The 8,731-nt window shown below is 60.0% G+C and overlaps 1 protein-coding gene across 1 annotated transcript in view; it reads right to left on the bottom strand.

Moving 5' to 3' along the window:
* Window positions 1–5,827: 5,827 nt before the first annotated feature.
* The window catches only part of IL21R (interleukin 21 receptor), a 28,281-nt gene continuing 25,377 nt past the window's right edge, over window positions 5,828–8,731 (bottom strand). The window contains exon 9 of the mRNA XM_012780107.3: window positions 5,828–8,411. Within this exon, the coding sequence (XP_012635561.2) occupies window positions 7,662–8,411 (750 nt within the window). The 3' untranslated portion in view covers window positions 5,828–7,661. The remainder of the gene's footprint in view (window positions 8,412–8,731) is intronic.

Raw genomic sequence — 8,731 nt, 5'->3', positions numbered from 1 at the left:
AGAGAGATAGGGCTTCCGGGAGCGCCACTCCACATTCCCAGGCCATTCGGCCCGAGGATGACCAGTTCCTTCTCTGCCTTCATGAAACCCACCCACCAGCCACCCCTCCAGGCGGCTCTGCCTGCCCAGCTCTGCTCAAAGGTCTCCAGGAGCCCCAGTGTGGACCCGAAGTGAGCTGAGCTGCCTTCAGGGACCAGGCGGGTAACAAATGAGAGGCAGGAAGGGGACCCTCAGGTTGATACTAGGGAGTGGCAGTGACTGTGGAAAACTAAAGGGCATGTGGCCAGGCTGTGAGGAATGCAAATTTAGAAGAAAAGTGTTAAGTACTGACTACCAAATAAAACCCACAAAGAGGCAAAAACGGGTCTACCGCCCTTTTGCAGCAGCCCCAGCAGTGCCACACGCTTGTTCCAGGTCACCCCTACCTGTCATTCCTCCTCGGGGAGGGCGCAGCTCAGATGGGCACAGACACGCTGGGCTTTGTGTCCCCAGGTTCCCGCACTCGTGGTCTCGTCCTCCAGACTCTTAGCTCTTTCCTACCCTCACACAAGCAGTAAGTGACTCCACTCTCCTTTAAACACTTAAAGCACTACAGATCTGGCAGCGGCTCCGCCCTTCTCCTTCGGGCCCCTCCCAGACCAGGTCTGTCTGTGCATTTACATCCGCATCGGGCTGGGCAGCCCTGGAAAACACGGGTCTGTGACACCCTGCGACATAAAATGTGCCCAAGAGCAGCTCGCTCTGCCACACACAGACACCCTTGCATGCCCATGTCTGCCTGCAGAGCAATCCCTGCTCAGCCGCAGGAGTCTGCCCTCGGCTGATGTCCTGGCGTCACGCGCTCTTTCCTAATGGCCTCCCCGTCTGCCCCTGCGTCCTGGCGCATCCTCCAGGTTGCCGTCTCGGGCTCAGCCTCCGTCCCTCCTCCAAGCTTTTTTCAGATCTTGTTCAGCCTGTTGCCACCAGCCACCTCCCGTGTGCCCGTCCTCCCAGCCTCGGCCGAATGACTGCACGTCCTTGTTCTCCCAGCCCTAGCAGCCATCCTCCCGTGGGCCTTGGCACTCTTCCGCCGGGGTTTTCCAGCTATGCGTGTGCATATGCGTGTCATGTGTGTCTGTGTGTGTACATGCACCTGCATGTGTGCTTGCCTGTGGGTGGACATGTGACCTCCCTGCTCCCTGGGAGCTCCATCCCACCTCCCAGCACCCAGGGCGGCTCCGCCCACCAAGGGTAGCAGTCAGCCCTGGCTGAATTACCAAAGACCCTCCAAGTTCACTTCTGTCCTCCTCACCCACGTTCCCTGCTGCAGAGGGCTGCTGTGACGATTGTCCGGGGTCCCCGTATGAGCGCCTGACAGGTGCACCTAGAGTGTCCCCTTCCCCTGGGACAGACAGCAGAGCGTGCTCAGGCACCGCCTTCCCCCACTGCCATTCCAGCGCTCGTCAGCAGGTGGCGCCAGCGGCCCACGCATCTTAGTTCCTGCCGGCTCATCGTGGAGACCCGGGGACACTGGCTGCGGTCACAAAATTTGACTTGTCATAAAATTGATGATATAATAAAAACAACAACACTTTCTGAGCGCTGGCAATGTGCCAGACGCTGCTCTGGGCACTTCACACAGGTGAGCTCCCGGTCCCACCACAGCGACAGTAAGTCTGATAGGTGTGCCCATTTCGTGTGTGGGGAAACCGAGGCATGGGAGGTAGAAAATTTTCACGAGGCTGGAAGCTACGAAGTGGACCTGCTGGCATTCCACCCCGGTGCCCTGCCACCAACACCGCCTTCCCTTGATGGAGTTTGCTTTGGGGTGGGGAGCCCCCCAAAAGAGCAGAATGTAAGGGTTTCTTACCTGGGGACATCAACTTTTAGAAAGAAAAGCCCACATTTGTCGTCCCAGGGTTGGGGCCACCCATGGTCGCCCCACGGTCTGCCCGATGGGGGAGGGGCGCTCGAGGTGCACACACTTCCCAGGAGGCTGCCTGCTGCACCGTCACCTCCACCTGCCAATCTGTGGCAGGTGGTTCCCTCCTCTCTGCCCGCTGCTTCGCAGTCACTGCTCTGCCATTCATTTGTTCACTCATTCATTCATTCGCTCTCTATTTTTGAGCGCCTGCTCGCCCAGCACTGAGACCCGGCAGCGCGTTCAGCCACTGCCCTCGAGGGCTGGACAGTGAGAGTGACGAGAGGTGACAGGCGCAGGGCACTGGGTAACAAGTGCCCGGGAGAAACAAAGCTGGGTCAGCGGGTGCTGCGTGCGAAACCCGAGGGCGGGGGTGGGGGGGGTGGGGGGGACGCCTGGGCACAGGTTGGCTCCTGCCTCCCTCTTCCACCACCGTGCGGTGTTTGTTGGCGGCAGCGCCCCCTCCGCTTTCCCCTTTGTTGGGAGTTCCTGCTTCTGTTGGCGGGACGGGCTGCCAGGAGGGTGCACAGGCCCACCGCCCCGTGTCCCGGAGGACATCCCCTTCCTGGTTTCTGAAGGTGCAGCTGGGGCCCCCATGGGCTGCAGGGGGCTGTGCTGCACCCCACCAGGCTTGGGTAAACCGCCTGTCCCTGGGCCCCCACCCCTCTGGCTCCCGCGCTTGCCGGAGCACCTGGGACGCCCAGACCACACCCCAGGCCAGCCTCGCAGTCACTGTTGGTCGCGGAGGTGGGTTCTGGGGGCCTTAGATCCTGGCAGGGGCGATGCAAGCTGCAGGGCACCTGACTGGAAGCCTTCTAGAACTCTCTGCAGAGGAGACGGGGAAGGGGTGGGGCCACAGCCCCGTCTCCTCTGCCCCGAGCCCGGCTCCAGGTGATGCTAGAAAGAAGGAAACCCACATCTAACGAGGGCGGACCCCACCCTGTCTGTTCATCCCCAGAGCAAGCCGCGAGGCTGATTCCTGCTCCACCTTACAAGAGAGGAAACTGAGGCTCAGAGACAGCAGACGACTTGCTCCAGGTCATTCCTGGGAAAGGGTGGAGCCTGGTCCTCTGGTCCCTTTGAATGGGACCCTTCCTCGGGACAGAAAGAGCATCCTCACCGCTGGGCGATGCAAACACAACGCCGGAACTCTTTCTGCTGCACATGACAGAAACTCACCTCAAACCAGGGTAAGCCAGACACGGAAATGTGCCAGCTCGTGGGCTCCGTCAGGATGGGCTGGGCTGTGCTGTGGTGACAGACAGCCCTCATCACAGCAGCGGGAACAAAGGGTGGGTTTCCCGCCCGCAGTGCACGGCCAGCGCAGCAGGACGGGGGCTCCGGCCCGTGTCTCCTCCCTAGAGCCCAGGTGAGGGAGCAGTCTCCTTCTCAACCACCACCGGTCACCGCGGCCGACGGGAACACACTCTAGGGGCCATCACGGCCATCATCAGCAAAATGCTCCGTCCGGACTGAGCCTTGCCACTCCCGCTCACAATTCACTGGCCGGCCGTCATGTGGCCCTGTCTGGTCACGAAGGGCCGGGAGGTAGAGTCCTGCCATGGGCCCAGAAGGGCAAAAGCTGGAACTATTTAGTGGATAGCGTAATGACTTCCTAAGATGTCCAGGAGGAGGAATGTGCTTTCAGGCATGGCTGGATCCAGGAGCCCAAGAGATATCACAGGGAATATGTCTGCATCTCTCAGCTCTGCTTTCTTGTGTGCTGGCTTCATCTCAGGCAAGCTGTCCCCTCCTGGTGCCTCCCTACAGCCCAGGGAGCCCAGCAGAAAGAGAGCATGGGCAGCATGTCACGTGTCTGTCCCTGCCCTGTACTGTTGCCAGGGCAGATGGAACGCTCTGTTGGCCAGGCTGGGGTCATGTCGCCACTCTCAGAGCTGGGTCGGCCACTCCCACAAGGCTACACTGTGCAGGCAAAGGCAACAGGGCACCCGCAGGTGTTTGCTGAGTTTCTTACCTTTTGGTCTAAGTCCCTTCCTGCAGAGCAAGGTGACCAGAGTTGAGGTTCTGACTCAGCACTGGCAGGTCACCAGCCGTTCTGTGCATTCAACTCATCTGTCAGATGGAACCCTGTCCCCTCAGAGCCTGCAGGTGGCAAGGGGCCTCCGTGGTGGGGGTGGCTTTCAATCCTCCTTCCTCTTAAGAGAAGGTCATTGCCAATTCTGGCCTGGACGCTGGGGGACAAGCAGCTGCCTTGCCCACTTGCTCCCTGGTCCTTGGTCACACCTCCAGGCCTTCGCCCAAGCTCCTCCTTCTGCCTGGAATAGCTGGTGCCCCTAACAACTCCTGTGCATTTTTCTTTCTTTCTTTTTTTTTTTTTGAGACAGAGTCTCACTTTGTTGCCCAGGCTAGAGTGAGTGCTGTGGCGTCAGCCTAGCTCACAGCAACCTCAAACTCCTGGGCTCAAGCAATCCTGCTGCCTCAGCCTCCTGAGAAGCTGGAACTACAGGCATGCGCCACCATGCCCAGCTAATTGTTTTTCTATATATATTAGTTGGCCAATTAATTTATCTCTATTTATAGTAGAGACGGGGTCTCGCTCTTGCTCAGGCTGGTTTTGAACTCCTGACCTCGAGCAATCCGCCCACCTAGGCCTCCCAGAGTGCTAGGATTACAGGCGTGAGCCACCCCGAATAGCCTACTGTGCATTTTTCAAAGTCCAACAAACACCACCTCCTCCCTGAAGCCCCCTGTGATGTCCCCTCTGGGCTCCCAGCGACAGTGCGCCGGAGTGGCTGAGACTAGCAGGAGAGCCGACCGTGGGCGTCTCTTCCCAGCTCTGTGCTTGGAGTCAAGTTAGAAGCTTGAACGTGGCCACGGTGGAAGTATTTACGCCATAGAAATAAGCAAACGCTGCAAGTCAGGCTTTGTTGAGCGCCTACTGTGTGCCAGTGAATGGGGCAGACACAGCTGCTGGCCTCGCGGGGCTGTGCTCTCGCTCCGTCTCTGCACCAGCGGCAGTTTACCTCTGTGTGTCCATCCAACCGCTCCTCCTCCAAGCTCTTCACCATCCTTCCATCCTCCATCCCCCTCCTGCCTGCTAATCCACCCTCCAGGTGGGCCGGTTCTTAGCTCCAACTGTTTGTGCCCATGTTTTAGCTGAGTCCCCTTCAAAGCTGGCATTTTGAGACCCTTTTCTGCCCTGGGCCATTGCCCCAGGCCCGGCCGCCATCAGTCTCAGGTGGTCCCCTCCCCCACCCCCGCTGAGCTCTGTGTGCAGGAGAGCTGAGCTGTTCCCCGGAGAGCCCGTGGCTCAGGTGGCACCTGGAACCTGTCAGCCCCAAGAGGGTGTGAAAACCACAGCACACCTTGCCCCAAGAGTCTCTAGGGTGCTGGGGGAGGACGGTGAGGTCTGCTCACCCGTGCAGGAGCTGTGGTTTCATGCTCGTGCTCCCGCCTGAGCCTCAGACACCCTGACGCCAAGTTCATCGTCCCGGCATGCAAGCCATCAGTGTTCTAGAACTTTCCGGCCTCGTGCCAGGCACCACCAAGGACTCTCAGACATTCAGCGACCTCTCCAGACCACCCCATTTTACAGATGAGTCACGGGGAAGCTTGCGGCAGGACTGACTTCTGCTGACCTCTAACCCGGCCCCCCTCCCAGAGCAGAGACCAGCCAGAGCCGTCTCTTTTAGGTGGCGCCCGGCAGCCTGGCCCCCCGGGGACGCGGTGGGGCCCGGGGGGTGGGGGGGCTGGGTGGGGGCTCCCCCTCAAGGCTCCTGAGCTGAATCACACTCTCCGCCGCCTTCACCCCGCTTGGTCTTGAGAAAGCCAGGCCACCTCTGAGATGGGCACCCTTAGAGGGAAAATAGTCTATTTTCTTTAAAAAAAAAACAAAAAGCATGAGTTGTATACAATGCCTAGCACCTAGATCTGGCTTCTGTATTAAACTGATGTTCAGTGAGGTGCCTTCAAAACCATGCTAGGAAGTATTTTATTAGTTTCTTGATTCACATTTCAACAGGCTTTCTGAGAAACCACTGACAAGCAACTTGGTCTCCCCTAACTCCCCAGGATGAACAAGTCGGGTGGCAAGGGTGAGCGGGGGTGACACGTGGAGCCGAGCAACCTTGCCACGCTTGCCGACCCTCCTCTGCCCGCCACGAGTGCCCCAGGGGGCCACGCGGGCCGTGGCCTGGCAAGGACTCTGTGCTCAATAAATAGCTCTTGGGTGCGTAGAGGGGGGTTATTTTTCACAGGCAGCAGAAGCCAGGAAAGGAAATCTTGGGTGGTGGGGGACCGTTTCTAAGAGACAAGGCGGATTGATCTGAGGCCTGGAAAGCCCCCTTGTGCCCCTCTGCAGGTGGGACAACCCCGCAGGCGCCCGGCTGTCACTGTTGGCTGCTTTTCTCGCCCCGCTGCCTCCTGCGGGAGCCGTGGTCCTGGCCGCAGAAGGAAGGAAGCTGACGTTCACGGAGGGTCCGCTCCGGGCTGCACACTGCACGTGGGCGGCCTGGCCCACTTCCCCCAGGCAGGCCGTGCCACCCCCATCGACCCGACAGGGAAGCTCTAGCTCAGAGAGGGGAAGCCACTTGGCCCAGGGAGCGCAGCCAGGAGGCGTCAGAGTTGGGATTCAGACCTGCAACCGTGGGCCCCCAATTCTTCCACCCCTAGGGTCACTGCAGGCACACTCTGTCCCCTTCCCCTTGCTGCTGGGGGCGGATAAGGAACAGTGTGGGCTTCTTGTGGCTCCTGGAGCAGGTCCTGGAGGCTGTGCCTGGTGTAATTCCCTGATCCCAGGAGGCCCCCGGGGCGACCCTGGAGGGAGTCTGTCACCTGCGTACCACAGGCTCGGCTGCTGCTCACAGCCGGGAGCTCCACAGGCTCAGACATGCATGTGCAGGCAAACATATGGCATACCATGGGTGTGCTCTTGTGTCTGTGGGCACATGCAATGCACACACATGGACATGCCAGTGCGCACCTGAGCCACAATGCACATGTATGCACATGTGCACACACATGCACGTGCATGCCCACACGCACACACGTGTGCATGCATACATGTGCACACTCGCGAACACACACACATATGCACACATCCACATGGGCATAGATGTACACATGCACACACATGCACATTCATATACACAGGCACATATGCACACACATGCACACTCGTGCACATGGACACACGCAAACACGTGCACATTCATGTATACAGGCATATGCACACATGCACATTCATGTACACAGGCACTGCGCACACACATGCACATTCATGTACACAGGCACGTGTGCACATACATGCACACTCATGCACAAACGTGCACATTCATGTATACAGGCACATGCACACCTGCACATTCATATACACAGGCACTGCGCACACACATGCACATTCATGTACACAGGCACTGTGCACACACATGCACATTCATGTACACAGGCACTGTGCGCACACATGCACATTCATGTACACAGGCACTGTGCGCACACATGCACATTCATGTACACAGGCACTGTGCGCACACATGCACATTCATGTACACAGGCACTGTGCGCACACATGCACATTCATGTACACAGGCACTGTGCACACACATGTACACATGCACATTCATGTACACAGGCACTGTGCACGCACACGCACATGCACACACACACACACTGTAAACATCAGGCTCAGATGCACATCAGGGAGACCAAAGGCTGCAGGTCTCTTCACATTGCAGCCCAGGTGACCATGTCTCTGGCTTGGGGCCCAGTGGCCTGGCCAGCTCTGGACGGCCAGTCAGCCTCATTAGCTGGCCTGCGGCTCAGGTCCTGAGAGTGGGGGGGCCATGACCACCCACTGGCGGAGGTAGCTCCTGGGGGGCCCTTCATCCTTGGGGCCGGCAAAGTCACACTCCACAGGGCTGCCACAGTCAGAGCCCGCGAAGCCGCTGTCAAAGGTGTCCATGTCCAGGCCGACGGGGGGCGAGCCTGCCTCACTCTCCGAGGCCTCTCCGGGAGGCCTGTCACCCCAGGGCGGCCCCACGGCCCAGCCCTCCTCGTCTGCGAGGGGCAGCCGGAGCCTGTCCAGGAGGCTGCCCATGGTCCCTGCCAGCCCAGGGCCACCAGCCGAGACGCAGCCGCAGGAGAGGACAGCGGTCCTTGTGACGGACAGTGGGCCCTCCAGGCCCGGCCCGGGCTCCAGGCCGGCATCCAGGTCCAGGGCTGGGTAGCCGTCGTCCCCACAGCTGCAGGGCCAGGAGCCGGGCCCCTCTGCGTCCGCCACCATCACTGTGTCAATGGACACAGACACCAGGCCATACGGCCGGTCCCGCTCCTCGCTGCAGGCGGAGCCGCGGGGGCTGCGGGCCGCGGAGGGCGCGGGGCCCCAGCAGCTGGGCTCGGGCAGGCCGTCGGACTCCAGCAGGTCTGCCAACTCTGGCAGCTCGGTGGGCGCCGGCCGCTCGCGGCAGTTACACACCTCCAGGGGCGAGGGGGGCCCTGGGCTCCGGGGCCCCAGCTCCAGGCTGGAGGCGGTGAAAGGTGCGCCCACCCATTTCTGCGGGAGAGCAAAGGAGAGAGTCAGGGACAGGGTGGGGTGACGTGAGGCCATGAGGACACAGACACAGAGACAAGGCAACGGGACAGCAAGAGACAGGGACAGAGGGACACAGAGACACAGCGAGACAGAGAAAGGGAGAGAGGACCCAGAGCCATGATGTGCCCCTGTGCAGTGGGGGTCCCGGCCATTGTCCTCGCCCCACTCTGGGCCTCAGTTTCCCCACCTGTAGCAAGGAGTTGCTGCTGCCTCAGTAGCCTGCCCACTCAGACAAGCGGCGGTCCCGTGGCCTGGGCAGGGGACAAGATTCCCCAGTCTAG

The sequence above is a fragment of the Microcebus murinus genome, chromosome 19, assembly GCF_040939455.1.
Source record: "Microcebus murinus isolate Inina chromosome 19, M.murinus_Inina_mat1.0, whole genome shotgun sequence".
NCBI lineage: Eukaryota > Metazoa > Chordata > Mammalia > Primates > Cheirogaleidae > Microcebus > Microcebus murinus.
Note: the sequence above shows the minus strand (reverse complement) of the source record. Positions and strands in the feature narration are given on the sequence as shown.